Here is a 19,057-nt window from a genome sequence, read left to right on the forward strand (position 1 = left end):
TAATGTATACTACAACATCAAAGAATTGAAAGAATATGCCAATGTACCAAGCTCTATTCCTTCAGAGATGGATGATTCCAATGCACTCAACTATAGCACTGAAGTCTTATCAGAAGTCGATGAGTTCATTGGTACCGAGAAAGAAAAATATTTCACAAGTGATGCCTTATCCGGGGTGGATGAGTTCATGCACATTGAGAACTTGGGCAAAGATGTGAAAAGTGTTATATCTTCAAGCATGGATGGCTTCATGGATACTGATAAAGTTCTTGGAGTCAAAGCAGGTAACTATGGAATTATGGAAATCATGCACGATAGTATAATGAGTGATGTTCTCTCTGGAGTAGAGGAGTTTCAAGACTATGGAGTTATGAAATCCATAGAAAGTGCATCAATGAGCGATGTTCTCTCAGGAATAGATGAGTTTGAAGATCATTCTGGACAGTCTATCACCACTGACTATGGAGTTATGAAATCCATAGAAAGTGCATCAATGAGTGATGTTCTCTCAGGAATAGATGAGTTTGAAGATCATTCGGGACACTCTAATGCCATTGTGACAAGTGGTTCTACGATTGTATCAAAAGTAGGGATGAGATCAACAAAGGACTATTCGGTGTTTGACTTTGATTGTGAACTTGTAAATGTTACAAATGGTTTGACGAATGTATCAAAAGCAAGGATGACATCAACAAAGGAATATTCAGTATTTGACTGTCAGAGTGATAAGATCAAGGATGCAACATCTCATGAAAACAACGTGACAAATAAATCTTACAAGGAGAACTACACAAATCCAAATAAGAATGAACAGAAGGTCCCAAAACGGACATACAGATGCATGAAAAGACAACGAGTGCAGGCAGATCCAGAAAAGCAACCAAAGAGAATAAGAGTAATGAATGAAGATGTTATGCTAAAAGCAATGCGATCTACATGCTGTAAGCATACATGTATGCGATCCATTAACTTACATGACATCAAGGGTTGTAGAGAACATGTATGGCAAAGGAAAGGAAGCAGAAGAAATGAATACCTACTCACGAGATTGTCTTGCTTTCTTGTAAATGATAAGAGAAGGCGAAGTTCAGGACATCAAATAAGGCCTCTTATAAATGGAAAAAGTATATGCAATAATGCATATCGCATTATTACAGGATTATCACATGGCACATATTGGAATTTGGCTAATAAAGCAAAGTATGGAGTTAAATTTAACATTCATGGAAACATAGGAAGGCCCAAAACAAGAGCCTCAACGGTTGCGGCAACAGCAATTTTGAAAGATTACATTTATGAAAATGCTTTACCACAACCCCACCTATCAGAAATGCATCTTCCGATAGGTTTGACCAAAAAAGAAGTATTTAACTCTATTGGAGAAACACAGAGGCAAAGAGGGCATGCACCGGCATCTTTTCATACTTTGTATACTCTTTGGAAAAAAAGATTTGGACATGTTAAAATCCCAAAGAGGCAAAAAATGTCAAAGTGCAACGACTGTGATGATCTAAAGCGAGCACTTGAGAGTGCAACATCTCCAGAACAAAAAGAAGCTTACAAAAGAAAGAGAGAATTTCATCATGGACTTGTTCGACATTCTAGAATAAAATATGCATTTTGGAAGGAGCAAGCTATTTCTCACCCAAATGAGTACATGTGCATTATTGTAGATGGTATGGATCAAAATACAACAACATTACCTCGATTCGTTAACACTCCACCTAAGCTACAAGGCAAATACTTTTTAAAGACACATCTATGTGGAGTGTTAGTGCACGGATTTAAGTTTTTTGCAGACATATGGATTGATTCCTTGCATCTACACGATAGCAATCAAGTTGTAACATCCGTTATGAAGGCAATTCACAATGTACATGCAGAAAAAGGTCGCCTACCAGCAACTTTGAGAATACAAGCAGACAATTGTGGATGAGAGAATAAGAATGTACTCTTCTTTGCATTTTGCTCAATGCTAATCGCTCATAGAATCTTCAATGAGATTGAAGTTGGGTTTTTGTTGGTTGGGCACACACATGAGGATATCGATCAGGTATTTAGCACAGTTTCAAGAGAACTAAAACACAAGGACATGGAGACAATGGATGACTTGATAAGAAAATGCGGGAGGCAAGTTGGTGGCCGTAAGGAAGGAACAATATGCTCAATGGTTGAGAGGATGTATGATTGGAAGAGCTTTATTCTACCTTTCATACAAAAAGGTGGTGATGCCCTGATTGGTCATAGCGCTCCACACTATTTTCGATTTTTCTTAAAGGATGAAAAACCAGTGATGCAATGGCAACACTATTCTCTTGATACAAAATGGGAACCTGAAGAACCTTACTCTCTCTTAACTTCAATCCCGAGCAAAGAAATGCATCCAACATGGGCTCCTATAAAAGAATTCAGCGAGAAATCCAAAGGTGAAATAGAAGGCTTAAAAGCTTTTATTGCATACAAAGAGGAAATGCTCCGGAGATTTCCTGATTGGAAGCCCTCTTGGAAGGAACACACTACTGTTGTAATTAGCAAGACCTACCAATTGATAAAGGACCTTGCAAAAATGCGAGAAGATGATATTAAGGCAGAACGGCCTTTATTTTGGCCAAATGTTGGTAATGACTTGCGTCCAGCATGTGGTCTCTTTGAAAATGAGTTTGAATCGTTGCTCCCACGTCCATATTGTGGACCCAAGAAGAGAGAGTTTATGCCACAAATAGACATAGATGTCCATTGTTTTGTTGCAGTTCGACCATCGGGGATGATGAACATGAGAACGTGAAGTTTTGGGTTGCAAAAGTAGTTGACGTGAGCATGGATGACTGGGGGAGAGCTACAACATTTACAGCGGTATGGTATGAGCCAAGGGGCAGGAAGGAGAACCAAGATAACAGTACATTGTATAGTAGTTGTTTGAAAAAGGAATGGGTCCCAAACCATGAAGCAATTTCAAGACTTTCCACAGAGACAGTCATAGTATCCAGGAAATCAAGGTCAAAGAAAACAAAGAAGCACATGGGGTATGATGTAGAAGACAAAATAAAATTACCGCAACCAATTATTACGCACATTACAGAGTTCACAAAGATGCTCGCCCGGGAGGAAGTAGAAGGAGATAGCGCAAATGAAGAATGCCCATGATAACACCATTCAAATATCGAGAAAGAGTGAAGGTGGTGGTGGTTGTCAGATGAGAGTGAATGAAGATGGCACCCAAGCGACAAGTGACGACAGAAAGGACATTCTGAACAAGCAAATGTTTGGATCGCTCATTTCTGTGATCATGATAGAAAAGGACATTCAAACAAGCAAATGTTTGGATCGCCCATTTGTACTAAACTCATTGTAAAGGAAAAATTAAATTATTGAAAAGGCCACAGGAGATCCTTTGTACAAAGACTCATCCAGAGCAATATTTGTTGTAAAACTTATGACATGATAATGTAAAATTGCAAGCATAGCTATTGCTACTTTTTGGAGTACAAAAGAGGCTTCCATCATGTCTCATGTGTATATAAACCTTTTAATTTCTTGAATATTCAAGAGTGTTATAGTTTTCTGCATTGAAAGTAAAAAGAGTCTTACAGGTCTCTTATGTATACATTTTTAAAATGTTGTGAATCCTCAATAGCATGGTTTTTCATGGATTTAAACTAATAACTCGGATTTTTTATTTTAAGAATATGATTCTTATAAACAAGAAATAGAAATTTAGGATTTAATAGTAGTTTTTGCATTATTTGTACAACATTGTCGAGAGATATTTTGAAATGTCTTATGTGAAAATGATAGTGCCAGAAAGTAAACTTTTGATTCTCGAATGACAGTTTCATAAAGTAAACTTTTCAGTTGGGAAGGATTTTAAGGAATAGTCCAAAAGTAGACATATGAGTCCAAAATTAATGAAATAAGTGTTTACTTTGTTCAGAAAATGAACTCCTTGATCCAAAACTATCTCAATTGGACACCCAAATCTGGTCATGATATTATAATATAGAAACTTAGCTATGCTTGTAGCTGTATTATCCCTCAATGCAATTTCTTCCACCCACTTTGTACGGTAGTATGTAGCCACCAGAATATACTTGCTCCTAGTATACTTGGTAGGTGGTTTGATAGGACCCATAAAGTCAAGCCCCCATTTCTGGAATGGACCCAGAGGTAGCACAGGTTGGTGTGGCATTCTATCTGCATTAGTTGGTCTTCCATCTTGCTGACATGGTAAACAAGTCTTGGAAAATTCATGAGCATCCTTCAAGATTGTGGGCCACCACAAACCAGCCTGAAGTATCTTTTTGCTAGTGATGTCCCCCGAATAGTGCACTCCCAAACTTCCAGCACATGTGCTTCCGTCAGCACAGCTTTTCTCTCATAATTGGGGACACACCTCCGGATGCCTCTCCTATACAACACCCCAGCTATGACCAGAAATGATTTACTTTGTAGTACAAATTTCTTCTATCACCCCATTTGTGAAAAACAGCAACATCCAATCGTACCAATCGTGCCCTTCCTTCATACTGACAGAAAATAAATGAGCAAAAGTAGATCATCTTGTACCCCCACAGGTTCTTCACCACTCACCAATCTGGTTAAATAACCTGCAACAATATGCTATTTTCCTGATGTATGCATAATGTCATAATCATATTCTTGAAGCAAAAGTATCCATCTAGCTAGTCGGCTAGACAATTGTGGTTAATTCACCAAATAAATAAGTACCTGATGATCCACATGTAGTACCACTTTATTTCCCAACAAATAATGTCAGAATTTTTGGAGAGCATAAACTGTCCCTAATGCTTCCCTCTGAGTCACACTATAATTTTGTTTTGCTTTTGTCATTCTCTTGCTTGCATAGTATATAGGCTGAAACCAACCTTTAACAAATTGTTGCATCAACTCTGCTCTAATAGCCACATCTGAAGCATCCACAAAAATATGAATTAGCAACTTCCAGTTAGGTGGTTTGAGGATGGGTGCTACCACTAACATTTTCTTTAATAGAATGAAAGCCCTCTATTGTGGTTCTTCCTATGTAAACAATTCCCCCTTCTTGGTAAGCTTTGTCAGAGGTACACAAACATGAGATAGATACCGTAAAAATATGCTATGCCACTTGATTTTCCCAACAAAGCGTGATAGTTGCTTTAAGGTTCTAGGTGTAGGGGCGTTCTGAATGACTTCTACTTTTCGTGGGTCTATGGTCATTCCTCTTTCTGAAATTATATGTCCTAGCAAGACACGCATTTTTACAGCAAATGCACATTTCTCCGAGTTTAAACTCAGTTGTGCAATTCTACATCTCTCCAGACATAGTCTCAGATGCTGCAAATGCTCATTCTTTTTTCCGAACACAGAAAAATCGTCCAAAAAAACTCTGATGAAAGTAGTCAAGTAAGGAGCAAAGACTTCCTAGATCCAATTCTGAAATGTGGGAGGTGCATTCTTTAGACCAAAAGTCATAACATTACTGGCAAAAACTCCCCACTCTGTGATGAAAGCTATCTTCTTTCTATCCTCCGAAGCCATCCTTATTTGATTGTAGCCGCTAAAACCATCCAAGAAACTATACATTTCATGACTAGCTATAGCATCAAGCATTGTGTCACAGAAAGGTAATGAAAAAGGGTCGGTTATTGTTGCTGCATTTAATTTTTTATAATCAACACATACTCTCAGCTCGCCATTCTTCTTAGGTACTATGACTATAGGTGAAACCCAAGTTACCTTATCATCTGGATAAATAAACCCCACCTTGAGTAGCTTATCAATTTCCTCCTTCACCCTCTTAGCATAGTTTGGATTCATTCTATATCTTTGTTGAACCACTAGGACAACATCTTTCTTTAAGTTAATTCTATGTTGGCAAAAAGATGGATCAACACCTTTCATATCTGTGTAATGCCAAGCAAACACTTCCTTGAATTCCAATAACAATTTATGCAAAGCTTAGAAAAAGTTGCATCTAACAAAGCACTAACATGTACCAACTTTGGATCTTGTTCTGTTCCAAGGTTCATCTTAGTTAAATCATCCTTTTGGACTCTTGCACACTTCCTTAAGTGATCCTCAAATGCTTTTTCGGCTTCAATGAGTGCTTCAATGTTGGTTTTAACATAAACTTCTTCCTTCTCCTTATCAACATCTCACTGGTCTACATAAACTCCATTTGACTTCTTTTCTTTGCCTTCTTCTCGGGCTTCCTTCGGACTAAGACTATTCGAGATTAGAACTACGGATATCTCCATTGCTAGAAAATTGTATCTTGAAAGACTCTTTTACTGATCAAGAATACTTAGCACATCCAGTTCGAAAATTGGCACAAAAGATGGATTTCTTTTTAGAAACCATTCCTCCTCATCATCCTCCACTTCAGCCACCATGTTAATGCCTTCAGCTATGCTAAGAGCTGAACCCTTTTCGGTACATTTCTTGTTGGAACCATTGCCATCTTGAATTTCTTCTTTCCTTTTCTGATAGTCACCATATCAGCCCCCCAATCCTGCTTGATCTTGGCTACCCGAAACCACGGCCTACCAAGCGGCATTGAATAAGATTGCTCATCTGTTGAGAGTTCATGCTCAACATCATGTGATCATGTGTGCATAGCACCATCACGTGATCATATGTGCATAGCACTAACCTTATAGAGTGCTATAAAGGAAAGGGTTAGCTCCCCTAACCCTAACCCTAAAAGGGTTTGTATATATTCTATTTTTTCAACTAATTCTAGTGTACAGTTAGTCACAGTTAGTCATTTGTGGTGTGCTCTCTAGCTGTGCCCTCTCTCCTCATCTCCACTCTTCTCCTCTCCCCTCTTCATATTTTGTCATGGTATCAGAGCTCCCTTGTCTTCCGTTGAGACATTGAGATTCTTGAGAGTGTGAGAGAGATTGTGAGATTTGAGAGTTTTTTCTTGAGTGATCTTCTCTTCCGTTGAGAGAAACTTCCGTTCACTTGAGAGATTATTCCGTTCATTGTGAGATTTCATTCATCAGAGATTTCCGTTTGTTTGAAAGAACATCTGTTCTTTCCATTGTGATTTGAGAGTGAGAGAGGTGTTTTCTTCTTTAGAAGAGTTCTTTGTAAGGTTCATTTCGAGATCTCTGAGAGAGAGATAGATGGGAGGATCCATCCAAACGTGCACTCCCAGCTCTCGGGCTTCTTCAAAGGCTACTACAGGTGCAACTACTCCATCGACATCTAAGGCCCTCCAGTGATTAGGAGCTTCGATGTGGCTGGCTGACCACCGGCTCCTACGCTACCTGCGCTCCAGACCACTTCACAAAGCAGCTCTTCATCAACAGAGAGCGCGGGCTAGTGAAGCCTGCTCCCTGGCAGAGACCTCCACGTCTCTCTTCTCCAGAGCGGCTCTCCAGAGCGGCACCAGATCTCCTGACGCTGTAATCGTGCCCCGCAATGGCAGCATAGGAGTCATCTTCGTGTTGAGGAGCTTTTCGATAGTTTCCAGAATCTCCCATCTAATCCCAGAGTAGCCCTGCAGCAAGGTATTTGTCCTCACGAGCACAGCAGCTCTCGCGGCCTCCACAGGCAAAACATTGCCTTCTTTCTTGCCAATCACGATCATCGGCGTAGCTTCTGTCTTTTGATGAAAAATGCTTACGTTCGCGCTCGTCCAATTCTTCCCTGAGATTTCTTTTGCGTAGCTCCTCCTGAGTATCTTGGCCCTCTTTCCTGGATTTGAGATTGGTATGCGAGGCGAGGTCACGGGAGGAGAATTTCTGCGAGGGACCGAACATGCGAGTGCCACCTTGTTCCTGGCCACCTTTGGCGGGAGCCCAGGTAGGGCGAGCTGCGGTAGTCATGATGAAGGAGCGAGCTCTGTGTGGCTATGGCGAAAAAAAAGCAAGGCGCGATCCTCCAAACAAAAGATGAAAGCGGTCTTTTCCTGGCAAATGTCGCATTGCGGGAGTTTGGAGGAGTGGTGATTGTTGAGCAGGTGGAGGCGCTGGTGTTTGCTGGCGAGCTTATTGGCAGCGTAGCCACAAAGCGTGCTTCCTCTTCGACAAGGTCGCCTCCGTCGACTCTTTCTCTGAGAGAGAAACTGCCACGTGGCAGATAAGGCCACGTGGCACTCTTCAAACCACATCCACCTTGGGTCAAGGTAATCTGGGTAGCGTTACTCTGGTTAGAAGTGGATAGGGTTGATCCACGTGGCATCTTATCTTGCCACGTCAGCAGACTCCAGCATCTGCCACGTCACCTGCCACGTCATCAGTGACACGTCATCTGGCCACGTCATCTGCCACGTCATCTGCCACATCATCTGGCCACGTCATCTGTGCCACGTCATCTGCCACGTCATCTGCCACGTCACTTGTGCCACGTCATTTGTGCCACGTCATCATTGCCACGTCATCAGTGCCATGTCATCAGTGACACCTCAGCACTGCCACCTCAGCACAGAGCTTCACTGGCACACCTCTTGCTAAGCACAGTGCCACATCATCACTGCATGTGACTCACAGTGACACATCATCATTGAGCACCATTTGCACTCCTTTTGCCCCTCCACCTAGATCAAGTCATAAAGCCTATTTGGCTATCTCACGGCATCGTGCACATCATTTTTCAGCCTTGTAAAGCCTCCTGGCTATTCGCGGCATCATTGCCACAAGCCTTGTAACACAGGTCAGATCTTATTTACTGCAGTTCTATCTTCACCGACGGTACAGAGATTTCACTTGGCATCTTCAGTGTATTTGCAGTTGATTCATACAGAGTTTTCCAGGACACTTTTTTGAGTACATTGTTTGCACCATGTCGACTAGCAACCTCAATCTGGAGGCATCTGCTAAGTTAGACAACTCCAATTATGGTACATGGAAATACCGAATGGAGACCATTCTTGTGCTTCAAGACAAATGGGAGTATGTTGATGGATCCATACCTAGACCATTGGCCGATCCAGCCACCAGTAGCTCTACTCCATCTGTTGTCACAGCACCAGCAACGGGATCTACATCGGGATCTACATCTACACAAACAGTTTCCGCACCAGTAGCAGATCCTGCCCTTGCCCGAGCTCAAGCAGAATGGGATAAGAAAGACAAGTATGCCTATCACCTGATCAAGCAGAATGTGCAAGATGTCATGCTAGGACAGCTCAACACAGTCAAGACATCAAAAGAAGCATGGGATATGTTTGCAGCTCTCTACGAGTCCAAGAACACATCCAGGATTCTCACCTTGAGAAACCAGATCAACCAGAGTTTCCGCAACAGCAGTGAAACCGGTCATGCTTATGTACTCCGCATCAAAGACTACAACAATCAACTTGCAGCAGCAGGAGAAACTATGAATCCCGCAGAAATGGTTCAAGTAATCCTGAATGGACTAGGAGAAGGATATGAGAATCTGGTCCAGAGTATTGCCATCCAACGGCAAATTCCAACACTTGAAGAACTTCAGTCAGTTCTACTTGGTGAAGAACTCAGGACTCAGGCCATTCAAGCACGTAAAGGTCATTCTAATGATCAGGCATTCACCGCTTCAGACAGAAGCAGAGGCAAAGGCAGAAACAGAGGTAGATCATATCAGAAAAGTGGTCAAAATCAAAGTCAGAATCAGCATCAGCATCAGCAGCATCCTCAGCAACATCAAAATCAGCAAAGAGGAAATCATTCCAATAGAGGAAGATTCCAAGGACGAGGGAATGCATCCACCAATGTGTTAAACATTCAATGCAACTATTGTCACAAGTTTGGACACTATGAAAGAGATTGCCGCAAGAAGCAGTATGACCAAAGCGGTCAATCCAGCAGTAATCGAGGGAATTCTCGAGGAAGAGGAAATCATCGTGGTGGACATTCTAGTCATAGTCATTTTGCAAATGAACATGGCAATATGTTTCTTGCAAGTGAGGAATTGCATCAGACTGATACAATGCACCTAGACACTGATTTCAATCCCAAAGAAGATTTCAGTTATCAAGTCGACCAAGTGGAACAGGATCCTTGGTACATCGACAGCGGTGCATCATCTCATATGACAAATCATCAGGAATGGTTCACAAAAATGAAGCCATTAGAAGGTCAAAAGAATGTCATCTATACAGCAGACAATACACCGAATCCGGTTCAAGGGACAGGTGTTATCCCTATGAACAATTTCACTGGTACAAAAGGATTAGTCAAAGATGTGCTCTATGTTCCGAAGCTCAGCAAGAACCTTTTGTCAGTAGGTCAAATGACGGAACACAACTACAAAGTCATCTTCGACGGTGATGAATGCACTATCAGAGACAAATCCAAAAGAGGTCAGCTAGTAGCAAAAGGTGTCAAGGAAGGACGCTTGTACAGGATGCTAGCTACAGTACCAGATAAGCATGCCATGTCAGCTCAAATGCAACAGATGCCACTATCTGCAAAATGGCACAAGAGATATGGTCATGTCAACTTCAAGTACTTGTTAGATCTAAGGAATCAAAATATGGCAATTGGGATTTCGAAGCTACAGTTTCTTGGAAAAGTTTGTGAAGCATGCTGCTTCGGAAAACAAAAGCGAACCAACTTTGTCAGAAGTACCTCTCGTGCACGAGGTATTCTTGATTTAATTCATACAGATGTATGGGGTTATGCCCAGACCCGCAGCATCAATGGTTCACTTTATTACTTGACCTTCATCGACGACTACAGCAGATATTGTTGGGTCTACTTTCTGAAAGAGAAATCTGAAGTGTTTGCCAGATTTCAAGAATTCAAAGCCATGGTAGAAAACCAAACAGGCAGAAAGATCAAGGTCATGAGATCAGACAGAGGAGGTGAATACATGTCTTCAGCCTTCATGAACTTTTGCAAAACTCACGGCATTCGCAGACAATTCACATGTGCAGATACTCCTCAGCAAAATGCAATAGCTGAAAGGAAAAATGGGACTTTAGCAGACAGTGCTAGAGCAATGCTTAGTGAAAAGCATCTTCCGAATCAGTATTGGGCAGAAGCAATAGCTACAGCTAACTACTTGCTTAATCGGCTTCCTACCGAACCGATACAAGGAATGACTCCTTATGAAGCATTCACTGGACACAAGCCATGCATTGGGCATCTCCGCATATTTGGTTGCATAGCATATGCCCACATACATGATGATCATCGCAGAAAATTGGATGCGAAGTCACGCAAATGCATCATGGTTGGCTACAGTGAAGAAAGTAAAGCATACAAATTGTATGATCCCATCAACCGCAAAGTCATTATCTCCAGAGATGTAATCTTCGATGAGGAATCAGAATGGAAAACCTCACCTACACAGGAGATAGAAGCATCGACTTCACAGTCATCTACAGAACAGGTTGATGAAGAAGAGCAAGAATTGCCAGCAACACCTCAATCAGCGTCACAGCAGCTCAGACGGTCTACTAGGGAAAGCAGACCACCAGCCAGATTGACATATGCTCAGAAAGGCAAAGCAATTCAGGTGGAAACCACCAACTATGCTCTTATGACTACCATCATGGCTACAGAAGAGCCAGTGTACTTCGAAGACGCAGTAGATAAGCCAGAATGGCAAACTGCTATGAATGAAGAAATGGATGCTTTGTATAAAAACAACACTTGGGAATTATGCGACCTTCCACCAGGAAAGAAGGCCATAGCCAACAAATGGGTATACAAAGTGAAGTACAATCCAGATGGCAGTATTCAGAGATACAAAGCCAGATTAGTTGCAAAAGGATTTGCACAACAATATGGCCAAGATTATGATGAGACTTATGCTCCAGTAGCAAAGATGGATTCCATACGGTTCTTGATATCACTAGCGACACTCAGTGCATGGAATGTGTATCAGCTTGATGTCAAGAATGCATTTCTCAATGGTTATCTAGACGAGGAAGTCTACATGCAACAACCAGCCGGTTATGTTGAACCAGGAAAAGAGAACAAGGTTTGCCATCTCAAGAAAAGTCTCTACGGCTTAAAACAAGCACCCAGAAGTTGGTACAGCAGAATTGACAAGTATTTTGCTGATCTGGGATACATGAAGTCCAATGCAGATCATACTCTCTACTACAAAGTTCAAGGGGAAGATATTACTATTGCACTTTTGTATGTAGATGATCTGATTGTGACAGGAAGCAAGGATAGCTTCATCCGAAAGCTAAAACAAGACTTATCTGCAGAGTTCGACATGAAAGATCTTGGACTTATGCACTATTGTCTTGGAATTGAGTTCTGGAGAGATTCAGATAGCACATTCATGAGTCAGCTCAAATATGTTGACAGTCTCCTGAAGAAGTTTCATATGGCAGATTGCAAGATTGCAGCCACTCCCATGGAACAGAGTTTGAAACTTACTAAAGATTCAGAAAAGCCTACAGTCAATGACAGATACTACAGGCAACTCATTGGATCTCTTATATATCTGACAATCACACGGCCAGATATTTGTTATGCAGTAAGCTCACTAGCACAGTTTATGGCAAATCCAAAACAGTCTCACTGGAATGCAGCCAAAAGAGTCTTGAGATACATCAGAGGTACAAGACAATTTGGGATAGAATACAGAGGAAGTCATCCACGGTTGCATGGATACTGTGACAGTGACTATGCTGGAGATCATGAGACCAGGAGATCGACACAGGGATATGCATTTTTCCTTGGTCAAGGTGCTATATCATGGTTGTCAAACAAACAGCCAACTGTTTCTTTGTCTTTGACTGAAGCAGAATATAGGGCACTCACTACAGGTGCATGTGAGGCTATATGGCTCAGAAGACTATTGTCAGAAACAGATTACTTTGATGAGTCAAAGCCAACAACAATATACTGTGATAATCAATCGGCTCAAGCATTGGCCAAAAATCCAGTATATCACTCCAGAACAAAGCACATTGATGTCAGAGAGCACTTCATCAGAGAAAGAGTGTTACTTGGTGACATCACACTGCAGCATTGTGATAGCAAAGAAAATGTTGCAGACATCTTTACCAAACCACTCGGTAAAGAGCTATTCGAGAAACACCGACTAGCTCTTGGTTTGATGCAGAGGAAGGACATTCCCATTAATGCTCAGTCCTTCTTCGATTCCCCAGAATCATCATCTTGAGGGAAGGCCTACTTCATGATGTTGATCTTGAGGGAAGGTGTTGAGAGTTCATGCTCAACATCATGTGATCATGTGTGCATAGCACCATCACGTGATCATATGTGCATAGCACTAACCTTATAGAGTGCTATAAAGGAAAGGGTTAGCTCCCCTAACCCTAACCCTAAAAGGGTTTGTATATATTCTATTTTTTCAACTAATTCTAGTGTACAGTTAGTCATTTGTGGTGTGCTCTCTAGCTGTGCCCTCTCTCCTCATCTCCACTCTTCTCCTCTCCCCTCTTCATATTTTGTCATCATCTCCCTCCAATCTTAGGACCACAAAACTGACCATAAATGTCAATCCACAAACTCCAATCTGTTGATTCCATAGAATTCCCAGAGGCTGGACCCTTCTTTGGTCCACCATCTTCACTTAAAAAGGGGCTGGTTCTAATTCATTGAGGTAGAATTTCCTGTAAAGGTCTTCATACAAGATGTTCACCATCTAGTAGGACTTTTGGTATCATCTGTGACTTACATTCCACCTGAATAGGTGGTATAGTATAATCCACATCCGCTATCTGTGTTGCATTCATAGTTGGGTCAACTTTAAAAGATGCTCCCTCTTCCTTTTTTGCCTTATCCGTTAGGCTCCCCATGTCAACTGACAACTTAGCCAACAACTGCATTTTGAATTCCGGTACCAGATTGAGAAGCTGATCCAATGTGATAATAATCTTGCCTTGAGCAGGCTATGAAACAATTCTTCTTGTTCCCCTGTAACCTCCTTTTCTGATTTCTTAAGCATGCCAATCCTCTGCTCAGCCTCTCTGCAAGCCCCTTTCTTTTCCAGAATGTCTACTTTCTCGCTTTCTGGAAGAGGCGCATATTCTTCATCTAAATTAATATGAAGATGGTGTTGCCGTCTCTTGTTGGCTTGCTCTGTAGAGTTGTGGTTTGATGTTTCCATTTTGATCGTAGTGTTTTTCCATTGCTTTGCGATTTCATTACCCTTTCATAAGGAAAAGACTCTTGATGGTGGTAAACTTTGAAAAACAAGCATATGGCAAGACTAGTTACATGGTGTTTTGGACGAAGAAGCTTAATGATTGTGGAGATGGCTAGAAAATGATTGAGAGAAAGATGTAGCTTGTAGGAGCATTGAATAATAACCTTCATGAGATAATGGAGCGAATATAGACAAATAACTTTATTCTTTCATCCTCTATCATCCTCTAACATGTTTACAGTACTTATGAATATTTTATTACTTTCCCATATTTTGAACTGACAAAAAAGAAGAAATTATGAATTTCTCTCAGGGCCCCAAAATGAGCTCTCTTTTTTTTGAATGCCTTTGCTATTTCCACATACCTTACAGTCACAATTGCGGCATGCTCCATGAATCCCAAAATCTAGTTGACTACATCCTTCAAAACCACATTTACACATGATAAATGCAGCATCGTGTGTACCTGTCCTTCATCTTTCAAACAAAAGAGGGCTTCAAGTACTCAAACGAGCGTTGTTGGATCCTAATCTATGGAAAATTTTCCTTGAATCACTAGTAGAACTCAACCTATGCTGGTGCACAAAAAAAAGGGAGCACAATTGGATAGAAATCATGGGATAGAAATCTCTCTATGGATATAAATCATAGCACATATGTAAAGCACTACATGGACATATAGAGAACTTATAAAGCAATCACAAAGCAGATACATAGAGCTTGTAACTTTCATGCAAAGCACATTACAAGTAGAAAGCAATGGAAAAGCATTCATCAGGTAGTCAAGAAAAGGATATGCAATCATAAATAACTGCCAAAGCAGTAACAAGCACATGTAAAGGACTTGGGCAAAAAGCTTTTGATATGAGGATTGTTTTCAAGGACTTCAAAAGCAATTCCCTAGCATTATACTTTAGGTCATAGTCACTGAGCATGAATCTAATACCATAGAAGCTTCTAAACTAAAAAGACATCCCTAAAGCACTTGAAAAAGAGCTTCTAAAATGATAGACATTGCTGGACACATGTGAAAACACTTCTGACATTGCTAAAGCACATGCCAAAAACACTATAAAGCACAAGCAAAAACTAGTCACAAACCATAGTAGTTACAAGAGAAGCCACGAGTGACAATGCCACATAAGAGGACCAAGCGGCATTGACAAAGCAGTCCAACAAGAGATCCACTTGAATGTGTGATTCCTTAACTTGGAGTCTACATGGCTCCAAGAATGCAACCTTAGATCACTTCATCATGGCAAAAACCAGTCTAGAAGCAGTTCATTATGGCAAAAACCAATCTAGAAATAGTTCATTATGGCAGAAACTAGTCTAGAAGTAGTTCATCATGGCAAAAACTAGTCTAGAAGCACTTCATCATGGCAAAAACCAATCTAGAAGCATTTCATTATGACTCAAACAAGGAATCATGGGGAGGCGCTAACCTATTCCTCAAGAAGATGGACATGGTGCTTCACATAGGTTTTTATGCTTATCCTCTTTCTACAAACATCTTTCTAATTATATTTGCACAGTCTCAAGAGAGCTAAAACACAAGGACATCTGAGATGATGGATGACTTGATAAGAAAATATGTGAGGTAAGTTGGTGTCTACAAGGAAGGTATAGTATTCTCCATGGTCGAAAGGATGTATGATTGGAAGAGATTTATTCTAGTACCTTTCATACAAAAAGGTGGTAATGCCCTGATACCCTATAGGTCATAGTGCTCCATACTACTTTCACTTTTTCTTAAAGGATGAAAAACCAATGATGTAATGGCAACACTATTCTCATGATACAACATGGGAACCTACAGAACCTTACAATCTCTTAACTTCAATTTGGAGCAAATAAATGCATCCCAACATGGGCTCCTATAAAAGAATTAAGCAAGAAATCCAAAAGTCAAATACAAGGTTTAAAAGCTTTTATCACATACAAAGAGGAAATGCAGAGGAGATTTCCTGATTGGAAGCCCTCTTGGAAGGAACACGCTGCTGTTGTAATTAGGAAGACCTACCAATTGATAAAGAACCTTGAAAAAATGCGAGAAGATGATAAGAGAGGACAACCTTTATTTTGGCCAAATGTTGGTAACAACTTGCGCCTACCTTGTGGTCTCTTTGAAAATGAGTTTGAATTGCTGCTACCATGTCCATATTGTGGACCGAAGAGGAGAGAGTTTATGCCACAAATAGACATAGACGTCCATTGTTTTGTTACAATTCTCGACCATCGGACAATGAACATGAGAACGTGAAGTTCTGGGTTGCAAAAGTGGTGGACATGAGCATGGATGACAAGGGGAGAGCTACAATAGCTACATCCTGTATGCTATGAGCCACGGGGTAGGATGGAGAACCATAATAACAATACATTGTATACTAGTTGTCTAAAAAAAGAATGGGTCCCAAACCATGAAGCGATTTCAAAGCTTTCCATAGAGACAATCATAGTATCCTAGAAATTAAGGATGAAGAAAACAAAGAAGCACATGGAGAATGCTATAGAAGAAAAAATTAAAATAACACAACCAATCATTTTGCACATTATAGAGTTCTTAAAGATGCTCACTAAGGAGGAAGTAGAATGAAATTGCACAAATGAAGAATGCCCATGATAACACCATTCAAGCATCAATAAAGGCTGAAGGTGGCGGTAGTTAGATTAGAGTGAATGAAGACGGCACCCAAGCGGCAAGTGATGATAAATCGGACATTCAAACAAGAAAATGTTAGGATCACCCATTTGTACTTAACTCATTGTAAAGGTAAATTCATTAAATTATAAAAAAGGACGTGATACTAGACTCCCTTGTACAAAGGCTCATCCAGAGGAATATTTCTTGTAAAGATATGATAATGTAAAATTGCAGGCATAGCTATTACTATTTTTTATAGTATGAAAGAGTCTTCCATGTGCCTTGTTTATATAAACCTTTTAATTTCTTGAATCTTCAAGAGTGTTATATTTTTTGCATTGAATTTTAAGTGCATTTGCATGAATAAAATTAATCTAATAATTATTTCTTTTGTAACAGATTTTTCATGGATTTAAAATAATAACTCAAGGAATTTTTTAAACATGAATAGGATTCTTAAAAACAAGAAATACAAAATTTAGATTTAATAGTAGTTTTTGCATTATTAATGCAACATTGTAGAGAATATTGTGAAATTTATTATGTGGAAATTCTAGTTTGAGAAAGTAAACTTTGATTCTCAAACAACATTTTTATAAAGTAAACTTGCCATTTGGGAAGGATTTTTTAGGATTAGTCCAAATGGAGACATATGCATCCAAAATTAATGAAATAAGTATTAAGAACTGATAGCAATGGCAGAGGTATGCTATAGTAGAACAATAATCTCTATAGAATGATGTAGGGTCAAAGAAGACCCAATGTGGACAAAGTGATCGAGGGGGTAAAAATATGGGGCCGAAGATGCAACTATGATACTCTTCTCTAGAATAATATATAATCCTCAATCCAACCACTAATCTCCATCAAGTAAGGGGTGTATATGATGGCCATAAGTGCATGCTGAAACATTGATGTTCCCCAGGTTGCGCTATGGTTGAAACTAATGATGTCCGCTACACTCGGGCATGACTACATTGATGCATAAATATCCTCATTCTAAGGAATGATTTGCTGGTCGGAGGTGGTGATAATTGGAACATATGTGTCTGATTTCTCAAGACCAACGATTGAGTCTGCATCATAAACTAGAACATACTACGTGGCAATAAAAGGTTGAAGTAGATTTTCTTTCCACTCATGGGTCTCATCCAAAATCATAACTGGCATATCATCAAGTGCATGATGTGAGTATCTCCATGCTAGAGGTAGTTTGGTGCTTTGTACAAGAGGCTTACCTGTGTACTGTTATGGATAAAATTGTCTAAGGAAAAAGGTATTAATATGTATGGGTGTTTGTATATGTGGCAATAGTATAATAAACTATGGTGTGCATAGGGCCCAAGGTTGAGGTGGCAGGGCATGACCATGTGCCACCTTTCCATGTAAGAGGACCCATAAGGTGTGTTGTACATAATCCATGATAGTAATATTATAAAATGAAAGGTGGCATGGCTCCTCCATGTGCCACCCCTCCAGCTAGGCTGCATTTAGTGAGATATGGCTCAAAGTCCATGGGAGAAGCAATATAAAATAGGTGGAGATGGATATTATATTGAGTTATTCCCTCCATATGGGATAGGCCCCCGGGGGATTCACAGGGGGAAACTTATGATATCACGTGAGTGTACAATAGGGTTTTTTTTTGAAATGAGGCATAAGCTTATACATTAGGGGTGGGGGCCCTTCTTTTTTCCCCAATATTGAATTTAAGCTAGGGGGACCATGTCATATTTAAGAGGGGGGGACATAATTTAGGTTACCTTGGGTAACTAGTCCAAACAAGTTTGATTTTGTGTACGGTTTTAAATAGTCATAGGGAAAGTAACCTAAATTTGCTTATTGTGTAATCTAAATGCTTGAGAAAGAATGTAGATTTAAGGAAAGGGGGGACATAATGGAAATTTGGTGGTATCTTATAAGCTTAAATAGGGGTGTTTTATCATACTACGTGGATCTTAAATAGGGGGTTTTCTTGAAGTTCATGCACGCAGGTGACGTCCCCCTTTAATGAAGAGTGAATCCTCTGGGATAGGCCCATGTGGGGGAGGTATAGAGGGTCCAAGAGAGCAAGTTAAATAATGGGGAAAGTAGGATGAGGTGGCAAGATTCCTTGTGCCAACCCTCCACTTGTCCTCCTAGAGGTTTGAACATATTATAAAATTGAAAAGAGACCAAGGGAGTATCATAGACTTGAGATATGGGGCTTGATTTATGTGGAAAATTGAGGCAAAGGGTTGTCGCACACAATTGAGAGTGCGTAACTGCCTTGCCCACATGGGAGACTTTTCCACACACACCATGCATGTGGGAGGATACATTAATTGGGAGAGACCCCCTCTTTTGGCT

The 19,057-nt window shown here is 40.4% G+C and overlaps 1 protein-coding gene across 1 annotated transcript; it reads right to left on the bottom strand.

Moving 5' to 3' along the window:
• Positions 1 to 7,487: 7,487 nt before the first annotated feature.
• On the bottom strand, positions 7,488 to 7,832 carry LOC147887126 (uncharacterized). Its single transcript, XM_087394229.1, has one exon. The coding sequence runs from the start codon at positions 7,830 to 7,832 to the stop codon at positions 7,488 to 7,490; it is 345 nt and encodes a 114-aa protein (XP_087250355.1).
• Between the last annotated feature and the right edge of the window lie 11,225 nt (positions 7,833 to 19,057).

The sequence above is a fragment of the Dipteris shenzhenensis genome, chromosome 23 (assembly GCF_047967505.1).
Source record: "Dipteris shenzhenensis isolate YYH24624 ecotype China chromosome 23, Dip_SZ_1.0, whole genome shotgun sequence".
NCBI classification, from domain to species: domain Eukaryota; kingdom Viridiplantae; phylum Streptophyta; class Polypodiopsida; order Gleicheniales; family Dipteridaceae; genus Dipteris; species Dipteris shenzhenensis.

Excerpts from the sequence above, each read along its gene's own strand:
- LOC147887126 (XM_087394229.1), bottom strand. The coding sequence starts at position 7,832 with ATGACTACCGCAGCTCGCCCTACCTGGGCTCCCGCCAAAGGTGGCCAG.